The 23,788-nt window shown below is 39.7% G+C and overlaps 1 protein-coding gene across 2 annotated transcripts in view; it reads left to right on the top strand.

Moving 5' to 3' along the window:
* The window catches only part of evlb (Enah/Vasp-like b), a 33,499-nt gene extending 9,711 nt beyond the window's left edge, over positions 1–23,788 (top strand). Inside the window, exons 2-13 of one of the 2 annotated variants that reach the window (XM_010788806.1) lie at positions 10,133–10,301; positions 11,179–11,356; positions 16,790–16,856; positions 19,832–19,899; positions 20,280–20,527; positions 20,655–20,809; positions 20,994–21,030; positions 21,287–21,338; positions 22,264–22,321; positions 22,417–22,477; positions 22,621–22,678; positions 23,732–23,788. In XM_010788806.1, the coding sequence (XP_010787108.1) occupies positions 10,133–10,301; positions 11,179–11,356; positions 16,790–16,856; positions 19,832–19,899; positions 20,280–20,527; positions 20,655–20,809; positions 20,994–21,030; positions 21,287–21,338; positions 22,264–22,321; positions 22,417–22,477; positions 22,621–22,678; positions 23,732–23,769 (1,189 nt within the window). In that variant the 3' untranslated portion in view covers positions 23,770–23,788. Of the gene's footprint in view, positions 1–10,132; positions 10,302–11,178; positions 11,357–16,789; positions 16,857–19,831; positions 19,900–20,279; positions 20,528–20,654; positions 20,810–20,990; positions 21,031–21,286; positions 21,339–22,263; positions 22,322–22,416; positions 22,478–22,620; positions 22,679–23,731 lie in introns of both variants that reach the window. The other variant, XM_010788798.1, reaches the window with a different exon arrangement.

Here is a 23,788-nt window from a genome sequence, read left to right as displayed (position 1 = left end):
ACTGTTTAAATGTTGCTGTCAGCTCAGGAACATTTGTCTTTCTTCTAAGTCTTCCGTCTTTTTTTACTCTCCCTGTTTCACTTTTTTCCAGCTCCCACCCTCCACCACCAAAACCTCAAATACGCAAACAAGCAAGCTGCTTATATAACCGGCCTGCAAACCAGCCTGACAGTTTACTTTCTTCTAGACCATTTTTCACAGATTTATGCATAAACATTCTTCCACCTATAAACATTCAGTTATTTATTTATACCATGGGACAGAGGCATGCACACACACGCTCACACACACTAAATGTAACGCTGTCCTTATTGCTTTAATTCCCTCCTACAGAAAAAAATACAATTATTATTTTTAGTAAATATAATAATACTAGTAATAGAGTAATATGAATTTGCTTAAAGAATTAGTTGGAAACAGATGGTTTCTTTTTGTACTTTTTATGTATAAGTATCAAATATAATGTAGGCAGGCTGGATGGCGTAGGGCCTCTTCGTATTTTTATACTGAATATGTATTGCTATGGTTTTAATATTTCATCACATAAACAACCTTTCTACAGAAATCTGTTTTTTTTATAAAGAACTGATTTTCTGCTCTTCCTCAACCATAATGATAGAAAATCTATGTTAATTCTAGCCTACAACAAATCACGTTTAGTTGCCCCAGAGGATGTAAGCCTAATAAAGCATCATTTTAATACAACCCAGTCTCACGGCATTTCGTGTTATAGTCACAACATTTAATCTATTGATTCGTGTTCACAAACACGACTTTCCCCTTTTTTTCGTGTCACACAGAACGATTTTGAAAGTGACTGGACCCGTTCGAGTCCAGTTTTGGATAGTCTGCCGTGGTTTCATTCCATTTCAAAGTGCTGTTTGACGCTCGGCGTAACCTTGGCACACTGCCACTCCAACATCCAATCACAGAGCTTGAAGATTAATCACAGGGTTTGTCAAGCAAAGGGACTGTAGTCCCAAACGATAGCTGTAGGTAGGATCTTCGGCCATAAACTCAGAAAAAACAATTTTTTTCTCGAAGGGGTAAAACACAAAAGCATTGTACACAATTTAAACCAATCAATGTTGTGTAATTAACAAGGATAAACTGATGTTTTCAGTTGATGAGCACTGCAGATTACTATGCAAACTTCGAGACCGGAAATACTGGGTGTTTCTCGAAGTCGAGGAAAGCTGCATGCTCCAGAGCCACTATTTCAAGGATACTACGTCATCGAGTGCCGCCGAAGGACTGTTCCAATGTCCAGGATACTTGGAATTCTACCGAGGCCGACGTACTTCGTTGCGGGAGATTTCGTGGCTGCACATGTGTAGACTCCCCGGTCTTAAAATCCCCACAATGCTTTGCGCACGGACCAATTTTCCAAATGTTTGGCGGAAAATATATGGCGGGGCCTCTCATATGACGCACACCTGCACACTTGCTAGCCTGTTCCATTCTTCGTTTTCCGAGGCTAGGAGGTATTCTTGCCTCACTTCTGAAGGAACTCACTCGGAGGTACATGTGCTACCAAGCAAGCCTCCTCGACATTGAGAAAAACCCACTGTGTCCACCCCAAGCTGTTGCCTGGCAACGCAATTCTGTTGATAGTTATTTCATATCGCATTAACACCATATCCCAACGTGCATTGCGGCTAAAACATCCAACCACCGAGCTTCAACCAGAGCTGAGGATCTTGGGTAATCAGTTCAGTGGGTGTGTATCCCCTACGTCTGTTTCCGGTGACTTATTTTGAAATTCAGTTCCTGACGGACGGCAAAAAAGCCCGACATTATAGAATTAAACAAATAAATAAAAACAAGGATAATTGTGTGTTATTGTTGAGTAAATAACAGTGTGTTATTTAGAAAAGAATAAAAAATTAGAAGGAAAAAAGATTTTTTAAAATCTGAGCCCCATTTCTTTTTCCTCATGGACGGCAAAAAAAGTCAGACATTATACGATTTAAAATAAAAACAATAATCGTGGCTTGATGTTGAGTAAGAAAATGTTTTTATGAACCACACAGCTTCCGGAAAAGACGTGGTGCAGGCACTAAACATACTACCAATATAAATACATTGCTTTTAAAATAAATCGTTCTGTGTGACGCCAAAAAAAGGGGAAAATCGCGTTGGTGAACAAGAATCAATAGATTAAATGTTGTGACTATTACACGAAATGCCGTGAGACTGGGTTGTTTAATAATGGTGGACTTTCTTGTTCTGTATCATATACGCACACTTTAATTTAATTTTGGTATTTGTACACTATTTTGTATGTATGAGTTTTAGAGTAGTGGAGAAGGAGAAAGGGGGGAAAGGCTTCAAGCTAACCGTGAGCTAGCAAGCTGGTTAGCCTATTAGCTAAAGTTAGCAACATTTGAGCAAATTATAAAAAACTACTTTGTGAACACATGTAATTTGGTGAATGTGTTTAGCTGTGGTTAGGATTAAAACACATCGTATATCCACTAGATTAATACATAGATTGAATATATGTATTAATCTAGTGGATACAAAATAGATTAATATTTTGGGAAAAATCTTGTCTGCTGTATTTAAACTTTATTCCTTTAATACCGGTTCTTTCAGTGCTGCTGCTTGGTTTTAGTCCCCTACAGAGTCCTTGTTTCAGATTTTGAATGCGCAGTGAATACATTTGCATATCAAAACCTTTTGATCAATTCTCAAAGTTTCAGGAGAACAAGCTGCCTGAACTTTTTTTGCAGAGCAAACATGGCTGACATCCAACACAGCAGGCTCCCGTTTCACAGAAAGTGCAACAGCAGCAGCAACTGGGACAAACTCGTTTTGTCAGTGTTCGTGCATCTTCACTGAAGTACGGGTGACAGCAGATGAGTGTTGTTCGGGAGACTCAGACCCAAAGCGAAAATTAATGTCATTTAACCAAAGTGGCTCCTCATTATGGCAACCGGCCCCTGTGGGTGGATTGCAGTGTCGGTTTAGCACGATTTATCCCATTTTCTATGAAAGCTGAGGTTTAGCTCATGCTCAGTCTCATTGCTTATGTAGCTTTGCCCTGGCATGCTTATAAATGTTTAAGCTGTCAGCTGTTCTTCTCTCTGCTTTATGCAGCTTTGATGTTTCATGCAGATGAGGCTCACACATGCAGAAATACACACACAGGCACACACTTGTATGCCTGTACAAGAAGTTTCATTGTGCACTCTTTTTGGCAGATCTTCAGGCAGAAGATCTTCCATCATTTTCTTCCTGTCTAGGAAAACAGAGGGCATTTTGTTAGGAGTTCGGCAAAAAGCAAAACAATTTGTGTTGACGATTGTTCTGCCAGCAAACTCTCGGGACTTGGCTGTTCTCTCTAAGCAGCTGACTGCGGCACACAAAGACACTTTTTATGATCTGTTCTCCTGTTCTTTTATTGCTACTGAACTGCAAATCCAAAATATCTTTACATCTTCAACATTTACTGTGAGAAAAGATAGTGAATCCGCAACAGTAATGGACAGAAATAAAGATTTCTAAACGATTTGGCTTATAAATGTAACACTGAATTAAATTCCTGTCCTGATGTTTGCCTGAAGGGACTGAAAATGTCCCAAAATGTAACTGGAGTAATGTTAATAAACTAAACTTAAACTCTAGACGATATTAGCCAGGAACGTTGGACCTAAATCCTACAATATTAATCTCGAGGTATCTGCTACAGGGTGTAATAATTGTATTAGGGTTGTTTTGCATATGAAAAGTGACAAAACCCAGAGGACAATGCAATATTTCTTTATAAATGTCATGTCTGACACGTTGGATTGTCACCACAGATCTCACAGAAATCTGTTTTATTCCAGAAGAAGTGCAGGGATGTCTCTCTCTGTTTGAACTGCTAAGTCAAACTAAACGTAACAGTCCTTTTTGATGACTGAGCAGAGTCAATCACAGTATACGTATTTTCCATTTTACAATGCATCCCAGCTTTTATTAAGATGTAATTATTTTCTTGATACCCTGTAATTTCATGGCAAGTGGCCTACAGCTCTGTGTTGTTTTGACAACGTCATCTGGAGGTTTGCTAACCTCTTGTTTTGGCTTCAGCAGCAACACTGGATGAGCTAATCCATCAAATCAGTTTGGGACATTTTGATCTCCCAATGACGACCACTGTGGCCCACTGGCAGGTTTCCAATCGGGGACAGTATTGTCATGCAGTTTGTTTGCATATTTCTCTATTTGGAACAGTCAGACAGAGATTTTTCCATAATAGGTTTAATAGAATTCTATTCTATAGTTTATGTGTGGGCGCCGTAGGGGGTTATTATTCATTCTCTTCTTATGTCTTCATGTTTGGTCCTCGAATCATTGTTTAACTTCATAAAACAGTGCTGCTATGAATAATGAGGCCATGATGTGTTCCCTGAGACTGCATGCATCAGAATCAGAAACGGGTTTATTGCCAGGTAGGTTCACACATACGAGGAATTTAACTTGATGTCATGGCGCATACATAAAACATAAAACAAAGAATCTCCATATAAAACAAGAAATCTAATATAAAACAAAACATCTTTAAGGATACTGTAATAAAATATAGTTAAATAGCAATAAAATAAAGCAGTAATTTACAGCGAAATGGAATGCAATGAGTTATAGAATATAAAATATGAATATGAAATAAGAATATGTGCAGTAAGCAGTATTTGAACATTGTGTGCATTAATGTAATGCATATAGAGTCTACGTTGTGTCAGTGGGGGTGGGCCTTGTTTAAGAGGCCGGTAGCGGAGGGGAAGAAACTGTTCAAGTTAAGGTTAGACTGAAGTCTACCTTCGCACTCAATTTAAATGCTGTAGAAACAAATCAAATTTGAAGAAACAAGAAAAGAACATTCAGAAACAGGCTGCAAATGCATCAGTTCCCAATTATATAGTGCTTACATCCATTGGTAAAGTTTTACAAACAAAATATATTCTAGCCTATTATAGAGTTTTCATTACTTCCTATACTTTGGTTACCAACAGTCACTACCCCAAATTGCAGTGTAGATGATGAATCTGCACCGTGAGTGTGTACACAAGTTAGCATTAGCGACGTGTGTTTCTGCACTTCTATTTCCAGCACATCCTTCTTTGTTGTTAGCGCACCGCTGCCTTGAACGCAGAGGCCCCAGAAAGTGGAGCAGCACAATAGCTTTGATGTTGTGATGTCTGCAGGGTGGTGTAAGAGCTGCTGTGTGGACGGAGAGTCGCATACAAGCGGCCCTCTGACAGCACAGATTAGTGTTACAGACAAGAACAGGAAAGATGCGTGCAAACACTCACAGCTACACACACACTCTGACAGGAGTCACACAGACAGTAGCACACATAAGAGAACGGAGTGACAGTAATACCGTTTTCTGCATTCTTTTACAACTAAAGGCTTTGAACTGACTCAGAGCTTGGTTTCTTGCTAACTTCATTCAATTTGTGAATGAAAACTGTCCAGAAACTGAATTTGAAATTGTGCCTACTTCTTTGGCAATTCATCAGCAGAAGAGACTTTAAAAGTGCTAATTAAGTTTCATACTTGAGGGTATTTCTTTTGTAGATTTCCAACCATATTTCACAACCCTTTGCTATGCCCCAGGTTCAAATAGCATGGTTTACTATAGTAACCCGGGTGCAAATAGCATGGTTCACTATAGTCAGCTGGGTGCAAATAGCATCTGCCTTAATAATGCCTGTTTCCCGTTTTCGATAAACCCATCGGTAACTTCCTTGTGACGCCTTAAGGAAGTTTCTTTAAAAAAAAGGTACACTAACATCTAATTGGACTGAAGAATGAGCTAATTGGATTTTAGTGCCATAAGTCAAGAAGTCTTATTCTATTTATGACAAGTTTACACAGACAAAAAGAGATGTCATTTTCTACAGACATGAATGTTATTTGCAACTTCTCTGGTTGTTTGGGGCATACCTCTGTGAGGCGGTAATTCTAGATCAGCGTGTTTCCTCTGAGTCAAAAGCGTATCCCTCTCCTCTGACAGCCCATGGTTGTGCTGTTCATCTTGTATCAGAGAAGCGACGCTGTAGCAGAGTACGTTTATTTTAGGCAGACAGGAAGTGTGGCACCAGAAATAGAGAGGGGAACGTAACGCTTTGACGTTATGAAGCTGTGACAGCTCCAGGTGCGTCTGCGAGCAGACTCCTCATCAGTGATGAAGGAATTGCTAATCACTTGTGAAATGCTTTCATTTGACCTGTGTACTGCAGACTTTAGGGAGATGTGGAAAAAAGGTGTTAAAGAGAAAAAACAGGGATGGTGGGAGTTTGGGCAAAACAGGCATCCCATTAACCCTGCAATGACCTGAGACTCAAAGGAGAACAGCTTAATGGGGCTGCTGTGTGTTTACTGTGTGTGTGTGTGTGTGTGTGTGTGTGTGTGTGTGTGCGTGTGCGCGTGTGCGCGCGTGCGCGCGTGCGTGCGTGCGTGCGTGTGTGCGTGCGTGTGTGTTTTTAAAGAGGCAGATGAAAAAGAAAAATGGGATGCATTTGAGCCATTATTCATTTCACCCCGCAAACATGCAGCAGTATGAATGCATAATTCATGTGTTTATCATTACAGACCCTCATTAATTTGACCCTAGACGGACACATTGACCTATTAACTTAAAGGGTTTGATCCTGAGAAGGTAATGCAAAACATAACATGATGTTTTAATATTAATATTTAGTGTTAGTGTAATTTAAGCTACAAATCAGAGTGCTCAGAGAACTCTGGGATGCTTGTTTAAAGGGTTGGACTTTATGCATGTGCTGCAGCCATCATTATCATGCATTTCTCTCAGTGTTTGTGTTGCAGTCATCTCTGTTTGCATTTTCAAGGCTATGTCGCGACGTTAATTCGGAAGTGATTCAGAAAGAAAATTAGATATTGAAGCTGTATTTCATTGTAACACTTTCCTTGTAAAGAAAAAAGATAAGAGCGAAATTTGTCTTCATTCAAAATAGATTTTTTCATAAGCACTCTACAAGAACCTTTTATTTTTACTTCCCGTTCTGTGATTTGACAATTTCTTTTGGAGACGATTCCTGAGCAGCTCTCTGAGATTTCTCTGTCTGTCCCTGTCAGCTCGAATTTGTTGTAGCGCCAACACGAACAGGCCATGGTGGAGGGTGGCATTTAGAGTGTGTGTCTGTGTGTGTTAGTAGATATGTCTGTGTGTGTGTCGCTGTCAAGGTACATTCAGAAGCATCTGATTTATTTATGCCCTGCGCAGCAATTGTTAATTTTTCAAGGGTTGTGACGTGGAGCGATCAACACTATGTTTCTGCATTTGTGTGGGTTTCTATGTGTATGTGAATGCGTCCCATAACTGTCAGTCAAAAGACTTGTTTTCTTGTTGCCTCAGCTCCTTCATGGGTCCTCTCCCTCTCAGTCTTTTTCTCTTCCCTCCTCACCACTCCATCTCCTTCTCCCTGTCTCCTCCATTTTTACAGCTCAAATCTCTTTTAGCACAAGAAGCTCATTTATTCATGCTCCTGGGCCTCCGATGCCTTTTTCAGCAAGTTGCCAAGAACTCCTTTTTAAAAATTAATGGAGACGACAAGTTAAAGAAAAAAAAATAAACACAACATTGCCCTGCTTGTGCTCGGGAGGATTTCAAGTGTGTGCACTATAAGCCGGTAGAGAGTTATTTATAACTCTATCATAAAAAGCATGAAGCAGGGTATTATGGAGCTCTTTCTCCTTTTATTATGTGTTTTGAATAGACTCTGTTACTATAAGTTTCATCTGCTTTCTACTGCTATCGTTTTAGTATGCCTTGAATGGATAGAGAAGGACAGCGAGTATTATTTTCTTTATCCTAATGTTGGTCTGGTACTTTCTTTTCATGAATACATATCTTAACAAAGGATAAAAGAGTTTTTATTCAATTCTATGTTCATTTAGGCACAACGCTTGCAAAGAGCGTAACTTATTCTAAAGCTATAAGTGAGGGATGCTACCGAGGAAGTCTAAAGTAATAATGTTGTCATTAATTCCACATTGGGATGACACAAATTAAAAACATCAGATTATAAAAATCTAACTCCTTCTTAAGAAAATAGTTTAACATTGGCTTACTCTCTTTCTAAAATTAAGACGAGGAGAGCAGAACCACTCTCAAATGTGTGTCTGTTGAATCAGCTAGAGAAAGACAGGACTTGCATAATTGATTGATGTATAATTCTGGGCAAGTTACTGCTTCTGGCTGTCCAGGACAAAGTTTTGGGCAAACCTTTTTAATCTTTCGACAGAACTATACTGGCTGTTTTCTGCTTTCAGAATTTGTATTCAACGGATAGATTGTAAGCTAGGTAAAAGCTTGGAGTCAGTACATAACAGCCCAGTGTTGCCTATAGTGCTCACTAATTAAAATGTTGCCCATGTTTGTCTAATCTGTCTGAGAAAAATGTAACAATATTCAAGTTATGCTAGCAGCTAAGTGACGTTTAAGGTGTCAATTATCAGCAAATGAACATGCTCAAAATGAAAACGCTAACATATTGATGTTTAACAGTTAGAATGTTAATCATGTTTAACCAATTAATTTAGCGCTATAACACTTCCTAATTAGCAATGTTGTTTTGGTTTTATGTGCTGGAACCATATTTTTACAAAAAAGACAGTTGATATAATTACTGGTATGCATATCTTTTTACTTAGGACAGAGGCAGTACAGTAGTTATGTTAAGCTAACTTTGGCCAGACCCCAGTTCTGTACTTAACGTAGATTCATTAGGGTATCAATCTGTCTGCAAAAAGGCAAATGAACATATTTCCCCCAAATGTAAAAGTATTCCTTCCAACTTCAAATATCCTCCTCATAACCATGTATGATGCACTACTGTCTTACACTGCACTTTATGCTGCATTCATACACTTCTCTACAATACTTTTTCCTCTTTCTCCATTTTCTCTCCTCTTCTCTGACGCAGCTCTTTCACTCTGCCTCAGGGGTTGATCCACTAATTTTAGCTTGGCAAAGAGGCAAAGACACAGATGGGACTCTTCTTGTTAATTTCATTTGCAAGTCAGATTTTTTTTTTTCTGTTCCTCTGCTGTGTTTCTCCTTCTCATGCTTCTGCCTTGATCTCCCCTTTCCTCTCCACGCTGTAGACATTCAGCATATGCCTTTTATCTGGCATGCATTGTAAAAAAAACACATGGAGAAGGTCATGAAACCTGCTCCCTTACTACAGTACACTAGTGTGTGCTTGCGTGTTCATGTGTGCATGTGTGTGTTACAAGGAAGTGGAGGGAGGAAGATAGTGTGAGCCTCAGTGGACTAAATAAATAAATATAAACACGGTCAGATGGAGAGCAACCAGACCCAACACTCGAGGCCACACGCACGCACGCACCAACACACACACACACACACACACACACACACACACACACGCACACACACACACACCTCTATTTTCTCTCATTAAGAACATCAACAGATGCTGGACAAGCGCTTGATTACATTTGGATTAGACTGTTAGTGTAACACGGGATTAGCAGACTGAGTTGTTGCCTTGTTCACTGTAATGATCTCACTTACATCCTCATCAACAAATACACAGCAGACAGTCACTACTGTTAATGGTTGATTTCACCCTAAGGACATTGTTAAAAAAACAACCACTCAAGTATTCCTTGGGCTGTTTTGTTGACATGTGTACTTTTTACATCATGTACAAAACAGAAACTAGGGAGTTTCTACATGCTGGATTAAAGCTAGAATTGGACTGAAAAGGCAGCATTTGATAAAGACTTGGTCTGAAGCAGTGGTTCCCTATCTTTGTGATTGGTGACGACAGCACTTGCTTTAAACCCCCCAGCACTTGATCTTTGTTTGGGACTCCCTTGTCATACATGTGTTAGAAGGAGTGAAAACTTTACCAAACACTGATTTAAAATGACAGTAGTACAGCCACAAGTGATGTCACTGATACATTCTCCACCTACATGTATAATACAAAGGTACTAAATACACACTTTTTGTGGGGGCAGGTTAATTAAATAAAAGTCAGTAACTAGCCGCAGGTGCTTAATGGACTTTGGTTAACAGTTGAACTGATGAGTTCTTCTTGTAATTAACTTTCACCCTCATTTCTCTCCTTATCTTTCTTTGCAGTGAGCAGAGTATCTGCCAGGCGCGGGCCTCCGTCATGGTCTATGATGACACCAGTAAGAAGTGGGTGCCCATCAAGCCTGGACAGCAGGGATTCAGCCGCATCAACATCTACCACAACACTGCCAACAACACCTTCAGAGTAGTGGGCGTCAAACTGCAGGACCAACAGGTAACGCCAGAGAGAGATTTCATCGAGCTGTGGGAGGATTGCAACATACACAACTTTTGGGCTATTTTGGAGATTCATAAAAAGTAGTTTGTCTCTGAGAGCTGAGCCTTATACCTTACTGCTAAGATGGTCTCATGCCAATGGCACCATCTCAAAAGGTTACCTGTTATTAGTACCTTATGTTAGTAAATCACTTTTGAAATACTATTCATAGTCAGCATTTTTATGCAAAAGCCATTTCATTTATTTCCAGTCACTATGTATTTACGCAAAATATCACTTAATATGATACATATTTTAAATAAAAAAGATTTGTTGGAGGGATTTAATGTTGATAGAATTGCAAAATATCACTAAAACAACCAGACCATTCCTCATCAAATAATAATAAATACTTATTTACTTATATTATACTTAGTTAATTGTATATTTTGTTTCAAAACAGTGTCCACACACCCAGCATGCATGATAAATAAATGCCAACCTTTTTAATGATGTAACTGTGTCAAAAAAATGAAAATCCATCATTTTTTTCTCAACTGGGTTGAATTATAGTTCATGATGTAAGCCACCTGAAATGTGTGACAGTTTACAAATCCAAAAACTATTACAAGCTGTTCTGGATGTGTTGTTCTGTCTTAACAATCTTTACACACAAATAATTTAATCCTTTGAGATACCGAGAAATCAATTCTCTGCCATTTAAAGGTTTCTCTCTGCCAGTAACACATCCGAGTTATACAAATAGTTTGTAGTGTGTCGTGTTTTATTGTATCTCACCAGCCTGCCATCTGTATATGTTTATCACCACTCAGATAAGAAGAAGGATGCATGTTTAAGATAAATGCAAACCTCTTCTCTTCCTCCTCCCTCACAGGTGGTTATAAACTACTCCATAGTGAAGGGCCTCAAGTACAACCAGGCCACCCCCACCTTCCACCAGTGGCGGGACGCCCGGCAGGTCTATGGCCTCAACTTCGCTAGCAAGGAGGAGGCCACCACCTTCTCCAACGCCATGCTCTTTGCCCTCAACGTCCTCAGTGCTCAGGATGGAGGTGAGTGTCCCCTCAGTGCAGCACATCTTTTGTGCCCACATGGAATAATGCTCAAGAAGCCTAGTATGGATTATTTTAGGAAGAGCTCCCAGACTTATTATCCAAATGACCCTCAGCTTCCCGTCTCGAGCATCAGATTGTATTTTTAGTACTCACATATGGCCAATGTAAACAGCAGATCGAACTTAACTGAAAACAGCTGTGGAAGAGTTTATGTCAGCAGATGAAATGTTTGTCATCATTTCGTGGAAGTTCATTTTCGAGGCAGGTGAACTTAACTCTGGAGTATACCTTTGTTTGTTGTTGTTGTTGTTGTATATTACAACTCTAAAAGGGCAACCCCCCAATAATGGCATACACTTATATTGTTGATGCTGTCTTTTATTAATTGCAGCAGGAAGCCATTGGTGGACTCCTGCTACTATCACACAATTTGCTTTACATTGTTGCTAACAGTTCCCTTCCATGCATAGCATCATTTTTGCACTTTGCAGAATATATTTCTAAATATGTATATTTTTCTAATCATATTAGAGTAATAACATAAAATAACTAGGCTTGTACTACTTCATCAATCAAATACAGATACACTACTGTTAGTGTGTGTGGCATGCTAATGTTTAGAGGGGCTATGTAATGCCCACATTAGCCCAGCTTGGACAATATTACCTATTGATTTTCTAAGGTTTTTGTTAACCTGTCTTTCTGATATCACAACACAATGCTTAGATAAGAAATGCCAAAAACAAATATTAATGCAGGATAATACATTTAAAAATAAATCAAAAAAAAACTACAAATGTGAACTACATTTCCCTTTCCTCAAAAATCTTAGATGTTTTCTGTGTGACTCAGACTGTGAAATATTTGCCCTAAGGAGTAACTTAGTATCAGAGCAGTGGCCATAATGTAGTAGTAGTAGTAGTGGCAGTAGCAGTCGTTTTGAGAGCTAGTCCCCCCTGATGGGCACTTTTTAAAATAAGTCACAGGAGCCTCACCAAATAATTGTTAATGCAGGAATATCATATATCTAGTATTTACTGTACTATCTACCTATTTCACAGAAAACATTTTGACATCTAATTGTAAAAAAAAAAAGAGGAAAAAAAAGATTATCAATGGCATTGTGTGTGCTGGCTCCCTGATATCACTTCCTGAGACACACCAGTAACGAGGGTTGTTAATGTTATTAATTCCACCTGTTTTTCCTGCTACAAGTCAAAAATTGAGTGTATTTAAAGAGAGCGATGGAAACACATGTTATCGAGCCTATTTTATTATTTGTAGCTGTGTGTGTGTGCAAGAGTGTTTGAAGGGAAAAAGCAAGACAGATTTAAATTGGGCATTGATAGAATGAGAGACTGAGAGACAGAGTGAGTGTCACAGCGTGCCAGTCATTACTGGAGTGAGCAGCAGTGTGTCTCCCCCTGCAGTCCCCTCCAGCCTCTTAATTAGAATGAGTCATTCTAGATGGAGAAGGCCTCCCCTGGGTCCCGTGCTAGAGAGCACATCTTTTCATCTGCCTAATAACACGGGACGAGGAACAAAGAGGCTCGAGTGACGGCGGCCAAACACGACGAGCACACAAATACACGAGAGGAGGATACACACACTCGACAGAGAGAGAATGATAGCCTTACTATGCAGCAGTGACTCCAGCTGCATAAATAGATACAATCTGTGTGTACAGGCGGAGCAGCACACACACACACACGCACGCACGCACACACGCACACACACACACACACACACACGCACGCACGCACACACACACACACACACACACACACACACACACACACACACACACACACTGCAGAAAACACATGGCAGAAGATCTGTTTCCATTGCATAAGAAGTTTTCACTGAGCTCTTGTAGCGCATAGATTAGGGATAATGTTGGTTTCCCCTCCATTTTAAGAGGCGTGTCTGCCCCCTCTAGTGGTAAAAAGGTCAAAACCTGACCTCTAGAATAAACACGGATGATTGTGGCAGAAAAAATCTGTGGTAAACAGACAAAATGTCCTTGTTTGATATCATTTCCTTACCCACTTTCATACTGGGTTGGTCAGAAGAGACTTCCTGTCACTTGATATTCATCAGGGACCCATGACAAATGCTGCTCCAGTGCTGAAAGAAAAGACTTGATTAACGTTTGAATATCAAGAGTTAAAGGGGAAAAAAAGATCCAGTTTGATGACTGTTTAAGTCATCAGTCGAGTAAATACACACAAAGGTGTAACAGCTTCAAGTTAACAATTAAGAGGTGTCTTGCTGTTGATGAGGTTGAATAGCCAAATAAATATGTGTTTTAGCCATTTCTATGAGAATATACTTTTATTTCTTGATAGAGTAAATTATCCATTGACTAAGTGAAAAAAACGGATTCCCAAGTAGCTCCTCCACATCATGAGGAGATGTAGATGTTCACTCTGAAGGGTTTTTCATCCATTTCATCTGTGTTTCACGTTATTCAAAAAGCGTAAACCTGGCTATCAGGTGAAATATCACATGTACAACTCATAATTTATTTTAGTGTCACATTTGAATCGGATAGCTAGTTGGACAATCTACATGTAAGAGGTTCATTCTCTCAGCGGGGATGCGTGTGGATCAGCTCGCTGTGACATTATTTCTGTGTGAGTGGCATTAGGCCGCAGCGGCCTACAGACAAACCCGACCTTTGGAAACATTAGCCAGAGATGCTCGCTGCACTGCTGCCGCCCGGAGGTGTGGGTTACCAGAAGATGACAGATGATACTGAGGCTGGGTGGGGGAGGGGAGGAGATGGGGAGAGGCAAGCAGGTGAGGAGAGAGAGGTAGAGAGGGAGGTGATGGAGGGGGAGGAAGGGCAGCTGAAGTTGAGCGATGGTGAGCGGGGAGTGGGTCTGTCAGTGCCTCTGTGTCTGCTACAGCCGCTTCCTCTTCTTCAGCATGTCATGTAGGTACTAACGCTCTGTGTGTGTTGGACTTCTGCATGGCAATTATCATTTCAAGTTTGTGTGTGTGTGTTAGGTCGTGGTGTCTATTGCTACAGCTGTGTGCCCAGTATTATAATTTCATAGTGAAGGCCAAAGTCACAGTACCTTATTAAAAACGTTTAGGATACCTTTTTTATTTATTTCTAAAGTTAAGGAACAGAGTGAAGGAACATTACTTCTCTAATGGTTTCCTTTTAAACGGCTGAGAGTTCAGATATTACTCAAAAATAAAAAAAACTGTTTCCTACATAATTAAGTTCTCTCTTAAATGATCATCTTCCACTGGGTCACTCTTGAGTTTCTGATATCTATTAAGTGACAACAACATTTAACCTAAAAAAAAACGTTGATTTCACATTAGTTGAGTATAAACTAGAGCAATGCCTGTGTGGAATTGATAGTTTGTGTTGGCTGTGTACTATTTGTATTTATATTAGTCCTGATAGGCAATAAGTCAGTTAATTGATACACAGGAATTTTGAAAATCAGTTAATATTTAAGAGATTTGTCAAGCATAACGGTAATTTCAATTTCAACAGATAAAAGAGTTTAGTACAACCCTCAAGTCTGTCATGAATATGAAGCTGCAGCAAAGGAGACAGTTAGCATGGCTTAGCTTAGCACAAAGTCCAGAAGCAGCTAACCTGGCTCTGACAGCACCTCACAAATAACTGAACTGCAAACAAAATGCAATATGTGGATTTTGGAGTTATGTGGCGGTCTATTGCAGTGACATGCTGCCTTGTCACTGTTAGCTGCAGACCATACCCCAACACGACATATTATTGTGCTATTGTCCTATGTGTATAGATCACACAAAAAAGTGAACTTCCATAAATGATAACATCTATTTTAACATTCAGGAAATGTAATGCTAGATATGAAAAAAACAATTAACTAATTATTCTATAGAATGAACAGATCATATTTAGTCATATTTGCAGCCCTAAATGTGTTTGAGAGAGTTTTTTCGGCATGCATGTGTGTGTGATGAGGTATCTGATAGTAGGCTTGAGTCAGGTATTTTGTTATCCGTGTTATTTTGGAGTTTCTGATACCTGATCGATGTCGACCATCAGCGCTTTTGACTGGCAAGAGAGTCACTTCCATTAGAGATGTGGAGAGTGTCGTCAGTTAGTATTGACTTTATAGAGCCTGACTGTATACAGCTGTAAAACTGTCATGAAAATGACCACTCATTAGAGAGAAGAGGTCAGGGTTTTTTGGAAGCACCTAAATGGAGGACACTAGTGTTTGTTTTGTGCAACGTCATGTTTCCATTAGTGTTTTATAGCAAAGGAATCATAATTCAACAATAAAAAGGTCTTTACACTGCAAAGTTGCCCTTCTGCTCCAATACATTAAAAAAGAAAAATGTGAGCTTACATCCTGAACCTCTCTTCTGAAGTGGTTCTCAGGAGAAACAATAAAGATGTATTATTGTCCCGGATGAGTTCAGCGATGAGAAAAGTTTCATTGAAAACGGATGACTCTGATGTGATTGTAATCCCTGTGTTGACGTCCTTTTGTCCTCATCTTATCATGTCTTCAATTAATTACATTCCCTATCTGGCTTTCCATCTGCAGATCACACTTACGGTGTTAAACAGATTACATCCCAGTGCCTTGTAGCTGAAATTAGATCATAAGCAGGGGGGATACTAGAGGGAGTCACCATTCTTTGATATAGCAACTCTATTGTCATTCCTTACATCAGTAAACTGACTTCAAGTCTTGTAACACAAAGAGCTTTTTACAGTATTATAAAAGAATATAAAGGGTAGAAACATGTTTAGAATTGGATCCCTCTAGTATGTGAACTTTGACCACAAAAGCAGATGTTTCAGAAGCTGCAGCGTGTTTTGAAATATCTCGGCAACCGCAAAAGACAGAATTTCGCCTGTTTTCAGTTTAGGGCCGCCTGCTTGGAGAAAGCTGCTCAAATAAACTCCAGACCTTACTCTGTTTTTACTTTTCAAAACACTTAACCCACCAGAAAGTTGTATTTCATCACAGAATATTATTCATGGGTCTCTGGCTAACTCCTTGTGTGTGTTTGTGCACACACACGAATAAAGGGAAGCATCATGTTTCCACTATGTGTTGGTCAAATATCCATAATAGAGCATTGTGGGTAACAGGAGTAAACACATGAGCAGCTCTCACTAATGAGCACACACACTTTATATTACTATGCAAGTGGATGAAATAATTAATGTTCATTTACCTAGAGTGAGGGATTAATCTGCTTTTCACTGCACATTAAGCATTACCTAAGAAAAAGGACACAATGATTAACTGCTGTTTAATTGCCTGCCATTTGGTGGTTAATTGTCTTGACTGACCCTAATTTGAATTAGCATAACAATGCTTGTAATGGATTATTAAGGTCAATTTCACTTAATCTGTGTGTTTTGTCCTTCTCTCTCCCTGCTTTCATCTGTCTCTTTAGGTCCAGCTGTCCAGCGCCAAGTCCAGAATGGACCCACTTCAGATGAGATGGAAGCTCAGAGAGCAAGGTAACATTTCCTAACTGAGCCTAACAGGGAAATTGTTCAACAATATTAAGAGCCCCTGAAAATGGCTTCACCTGATGAATAGGTCCAATATTCACTCTCCTTTCAGCTCTGTTTTGGTTTCCACCAACTCCTGAAGGAAATATCTGTCATATTAATGAGCTAGTTGCTTAACTTTACTGGTGCGCTGTTTGGTGATGGACAGGTAAGGTACCTTGGGTTTTATAAGCTTTTCTGGAACTGGAATAACCCGTATTTTAGATGAAAATGATGGTATGAAACCCGTAAGATTGACCAAAACTGAAAAATTGCAAGCTGTAAATCTGAAACAAATGCTGAAAGAAGCTAAGACGTATAGCTAACAGAAACTGCAGCCTGGTTACATTTATTTGTGGATATTTGACTTCTTGCGATGGCTTTGACATTCACACAGTCTTTGGATACATCGTTAAAGTAAAAGTACAATTATAGCGTATTTAAATATTAGCTAAATAAGCAACGATGATCTTCAATGTCAAAATTTGCAAGAAGGAGTTGGTGGTGATTATTCAATAAGCTTTTGCTTCAACTTCTACTCAATTCAGATTGGACGGAACTACAAAACCCCACCTTTTTCCCCCATTTCAGAGCATTGGAAAGAACTCATACTTTTTCCCATGTTAAGTAACCCAAAAGTATCTAACTGTGGTAGAAAAGTGTGTTTTAATATGACACTAATGAGAGCACAAGATCACAGTGACACTCAAAAAGACTGGATCTTTGAGAAAGATAAAATATTCTTTGCTATATTTAGAGCTTCCCATCAGTGATGAGACATTCACTCGCTGCTTCTGAAATATTAACCAGTGAGTCTTCTTGTATCAAGAATTTGTATCAGCATTTTTGGGAATTATCCCAAAAACAGAAATGAACTTAAGGTGACCTCGAGTACAGTGGATAGGATTATGTTAGCGAGTGCAGCCCATGTGTCTGATACCTTTCACACAGAATGAGCATACACACTCTGAACAGAGATACACAGACAGCTGTTCTTAATGATCTGTATTCATATTCTCTCTCCTCCCTCTCTATTATCCTTCGGCTGGCTCACATCCCTAAATCCTATGGGTAACAGTCCAATAAAGACAGTGCGCTTGAAAAAGAAAAGAGATAATAATTCAAAATAATTTATTTTTGTGAATTGAATTGTCCAGAGATAATGGATGAGTTTCCTAAGCAGTCTGTATTTCTTCTACTGTGGCTACAATTCTCCTCAGAGACAGACACAGTCACAGCTAGGTCTTTGTTGCTGTTTTTAAACCTGTTCAACTCTGCCTATTGGTTCATCCAAAAGCCAAATGCTGGGGATTAAGAGAACAAATATGATGGGAGTTACGACTCTCTCTGATCCCGCGTCTGCTAAACTGAACCTCTGGGCACAAAGGATTACGTCTGTGATTGTGTGGGGAGATTGTGTGCTTGTGCGTGTGGGTTTGGGGTTTGGGGTTTGTGCGTATGCATGGGTGTGTGTGTAAATTAATTTGACTGAGCTCTCTCCAGTGGCAGCATTGCTCCGCTGCCCTGCTGCTCCCCCTGCGTGCGCTGCTGTCAAGTTGTAGAGGTTGCTGGCTCAGCACTTCTCCTCTCGACACACAGCTGGAAAATTCCACTTCCTGTCCATGAGCTTTCTCTTTTCCCTCTCTCTCCAGACAAGTGACATACATATGCTTCTCACATCAAAGAGAGACATGTAATGTAAAGATGGGGAGGGTTTGCTGTGTGTTTAGAGGGGGGGGGGGGGGGGTTGTAAGGTGAAGGGATGGATGGAGATGAAGGAGAGGGTGATAAATGTACCTTATGCTGAAGTGGAAAATGTGTAGCAATGCCAAGACGTTATTTAAACTGTGTAGACAGGTGGGTGACTTTAAGTCATGTTTAGTCTACAAGCTACACAATTCAAAGCTGCTGTCATGGAAACACTAAAGTCGCTCTTAAAATGCAGCAGCTTCAAGATATTGTCGTTCCAAAATAAAGTATGTCAAATAATTCCTGTGTGCTGAGGTCATAAGCATTGTTGAGTTTGTTCTCCAAATATCCATATCTGTTATTAAATGTAACTTTGTTAACAGTGGAATTTGAAGAAGAAAAAAAAGCCTCCCAATCAAGCTAGGTAAACCAATGTTTCCTGCAGCCGGACTTTAAGATTCTAAATTCTGCACTCATCACTATTTTTACATGGAATAAATGTAGAGGTTTACGTGAAGGGACTTGCTTGTAGTGACAAACCCAAAAAGAATTATTTCATGACTCTGCAGTCTGCATTTTAACATCTGTCTTTGATTTGGTTTAACACCTGAACCTTTAATGTTTCAGTTTGGTCTCTCTACTTTAATTCACCTCATTTTCAGCAGCTGGTTCAGCCAAAGAAGCTCTTAAAAAAACACTGTAAGCTACATGCCCAGCAGCAAACAACAGACAGCTAAAGTTAGCGACTAGCTGGTGAGCAATGAACCAGATATTTATCTCAGGTTGGAGTTGGAAACCAAGCTAAAAGGACAGTGAATATTAGACAAGCATAACTGTAAATGCATGTGGCTGCCATTTCAACTCAGAATATGTTTGAGAAAGGAAAAGTAGAGCCTTTGTGCACTGCAATAAAATTGTTTGATTGATGTGTTTGGAGTTATTTTTCCTCTATTTGTAAAAAGTATAAAGAAGAAAACAGCTGTATGGCGTTTGTCAAACTTTACTATATTTAGTGCTGGCTTGTTTCAGCTGTTGCACAATATACCCTGCAGTGATGACACTCACTTGTCACTTTTATTTGGACCTGCCAAGGTTTGAGGTTACCCATTGCAGCTTCCAGGCAGGAGCACTTTTCTATAGCTGTGGCTTTGAGATGGTTGGCTGCACTGTTCTTATAGGATAAAAAAATGACAAAATCACAGATGAGACCTGACATTCGTGTGACCGGCCTTGTTTCCTTTGTGTCGCTTTAGGCAGATGATAGAGCAGCAGCAGCAATTGCAGGCACATTTGGAACGGGAGCGAAGGACGTCCAACTCAGGTACTCACATTAAAGGGGCCCTGTTGCGCTTTTGGGGGGTGTTTCCTTTCCTGTAGTGTGTTATATGGATTTATTTGCATGTAAATGTTCTCCAAAGGCTAAAATCCCAAAGTGTCCTACAGAGTGAGTTCCTCTCCAACACACTCCCTGCCTCAATAGGACTCCTTTATTTACTTCCCTCACATAATGACATCACTATGTAACACGCTTCTATTGGCTAGTGCTCCAACACGTTGTAAGTTTTAGGCTAAGGGGCGGGACATCTCTATGCAGTTGACAATATGCATTATATGTACTTTTTTAAGTTTCACATGTTTGAATACATTTTCATTATCAAGTGCATTTAAACTCAAATACTCACATTTAAATCTTGCCTTCAGGTTCTCCTTTCCAAGGCCACCCTGCTGTTCTCGCCGTGGCCCCTCCAGTAATGCCTCCCCCCATGAACATGGGTGGCCCTCCTCCCCCTCCACCTCCACCAGGACCTCCACCACCTTCAGCAGGGGCCCCAGCACCTCCTCTCCCACCTCCACTTCCCATGTGCGGTGGGAGCGATGCGGATGAGCCCCCCGCCCAGACAGGTCTCGCAGCTATGATCGCCGGAGCCAAACTGCGCCGCGTTCAAAGAGTGAGACGACACTCTGATGTCTTTATCTTCCAGTCATGCATAACTAGATTATCTCCAACTGACCTGACTGACATAAAAGTTTTTTACACATCAGAGAGTATAACTTTTGGACTCCTCTCCCCCTTAGCCCCAAGACGAAAGCTCCCCAGCCGCCAAAAACGATGCCAACCGAACAAGCGGAGGAAGCGGAGGAAGTGGAGGAAGCGGAGGAAGCGGAGGAAGTGGAGGGAGCGGAGGAAGCGGAGGACTGATGGAGGAGATGAATGCTCTGTTGGCGCGAAGGTCAGAGCAATGAGTTCAGAAAAACATTTTGCATGACATCCCGAAGCCAAAATAGTGATATTTGTCATCATCATTTAATCATTGTGTGGTTCAGGATGTTTTAGTGATTATTAGGATTACACTCACATTAGATATGGGAAGAAATGCCCAGTTCTCACTCGAGGCTTCTTCTTTCCCCCAGAAGGAAAGCGGCCTCCGAGCGGCCCGAGGACAGCCAAAATGTGAGTGTCATTTTTTGCAATTCATAAAGCCGGTTGTTGTGATAAACATAGATTAGACAAGCATGTGACATTTTCATTAGATGCTTTTTGATGAAAACAGTGAGGCTAATCAAATCACAGTCAATACGATTACTGCAATGAGGAAAATATGACAAAAGAAAACCTTAAAATGTACTGCTATTAATAGATGACAGTGTATGTGATGAGTATGGTGGAGGTCGCCATGTCCATTAAACTAGCTTTTGTCTTACTGTAGGATGACGGAAATTCTTCGTCACCCAACACCAGAGGTGGACAGAACTCCACAGGTGAGTAACAGTGTGTATATTTAATGATTTGAACATCTCTTATAGTATCAGGGGAAAATATTGATAAATAATCATACGGCAGATACAGATAAACTTATTATTGAAAAGTGTATCTGTATTTATCTGTATTGATGAAGGACGAAAGAGGCCTTTGTGTTTTACAGTCAATTGGACTGATCTGCAGGTATATGTATATATCACCATACTGTATGTCTATGTACAGAACGTATGAATGATCTAAGGGGGTTGTCATTAGAGATAAGTCGTTATCATTTATTTTTACATAATCAAAGGTTCCTTAAAACTCATGTATCTGGGAGCACACATAGAATTTATGTCACGGAAAGTGTTTTAAGAAAGCTTGAAACTACTTTCGGTTTGGGGTCAGTCTGGACGTTTGTGAGAGATAGAGAGCATCCTTGTTTTTAATATCTCTGTCTGGTATGGGCACTTGACTAAAGTAAATAAATACAAGCTTAACCAGGATTGTTAAACCAGACGGGAATATTGTAAGCCGCCCAACAAAAGCCATGACATGACCTCCATTTTACACAGGAAATCCCAGTCAATTATAAAAGACAAACCACATGCCCTCCACCGTTTGAGTTGTATTTGCTCTCCTCTGGGCGGGGCTTTATAATACTTCCGACAAATAAATTATCTAAAAGGGTTCTGTATCCCGAAGGCAAAAAATATGATCAACAAACCACAGTCAACTTCAAGAGTGTATGATATTTACAATGGGTATAAATCTGATGACTGTACAATTAAGAGATGATTTTCTGTCTCTATTCTATTTTGTATCTTCTGTATGAGGTGTTTATAATTTCCCTCACTGGCTAGAGAATAAAACATCATATCTATTGTGTGGAAATGTCCCTTAATTCCTGCTGGTTTTCTGTCTAACACTGTTCCTGTCTTACAGATGGTGCAAAGAAGCCGTGGGACAGAGCTAACTCTGCAGACAGGTCGATGGTTTCCAGGTGAGGACAGGGAGTAGCACAGCTCATTGAATAAGAATGTAAAACGGGTCATCAGCAGCTAATCTGATGGAGAATGATTTTATTTTATCATGCAGGGTACGACCCGTGGGGGGTGGCAGCGACGCAGACTCGATAGACATGGATAGAATGAAACAGGTAAACTGTAAAATACACTTTAATAACTAGACACCTACTCTTTGTCCGGCTACATTGTCCATAAAAAATTATGTCTACTTTGATTAAAGAAAGATGTCATGGACTATGAACGTTTATTTATCAAAGTGTTTGTGGTTCATTAGGAAATCTTGGATGACGTGTTTCGTGAATTGCACAAAGTGAAGGAGGAAATCATCGATGGTATGTTTAATTTTCTCCTGGAGAAGGGTTATCAATCAGCATTTAGGAGCACTGTCCCTCTCCTTAGTCATGTTAATGAATATGTAACTGGAAATCTAACCAGTGGGATGATGGGAAATGGGAAGTCATTTGGAGTTGCGACCACTAGGTTGCACTATGGTTCCAGAAATCAAATAGAAACCTCATAGATCAAAGCCTACAAAATATTTTTGATAAATGGATAATTTATATACTCAAGCGGATAAGAAAGATGTGAGTACATTGGGTTATTACGAAGTGAGTTAGAGTATGATAACTTGATTCTCATATCACGAGTATGTTAATCACATTGTGACCAAATTAATGGTCCAAATATAATATGATTCACTGCTAAATGAGCGGGTAAATTGTGTATCTTAGAATTTGTTCATGGAGGCCTAAATAACCTAATCATTTTGTTTTGAATCCTTAAATGTTAAACTATAGAGACAGTAACACATTTACTAAAAAGAATAGGCATACAATACTAGCACTCCATAATATGAGTTGGAGTCAGGGAATAATTGGCAATATCACGATTTTTCTCTCTCTTTTGTGGATCAAGCTTAAAAAACTGGATCCTACATGTACCATAATGCAATTTGACAGTATATTTCAAAGCCTTTCAAACTCAAGCCAGATTTCAAGTAACAATGACGATGACATATCAGGGTTTTTGGGAACTAGGAAGACATTTTCTGTGTAATAGAAAAATCTGATTGACAATCATTTACTTTCTGTCTTTTTGTATGCACCTGAAACCATAACTTGTAAATATCTGAAAGCCCTGTTGTTCATCAGATTGTTTTGAATAAGACAAAAACCAAAAAACAGTTTTCAGAGGATGTGTAGTACTGCCCACGATGAGTGAACTGAAACCTATACAGCCTATACAGTATGTAAATTGGTAGAGCACTCTTTTAACTTGTCACTTTAGGTCCCATTAAGAACAATGAAGACACGATTGTGTAATGGGTTTTGTTAGAGGGTCATTATCTACCTAACGATCCTATCTTTTCTCTCCTTTTCTTACAGCCATTAGAAATGAACTCAGTCGAATTAGCACGACATAATCTTTCAGAGACCCCCCCC

This window comes from Notothenia coriiceps, unplaced genomic scaffold (genome assembly GCF_000735185.1).
Source record: "Notothenia coriiceps isolate Sejong01 unplaced genomic scaffold, NC01 NC01_scaffold00001411, whole genome shotgun sequence".
Lineage (NCBI taxonomy): Eukaryota > Metazoa > Chordata > Actinopteri > Perciformes > Nototheniidae > Notothenia > Notothenia coriiceps.
The sequence above is the reverse complement of the archived record's forward strand: the minus strand, read 5'-3'. Positions and strand labels throughout refer to the sequence as shown.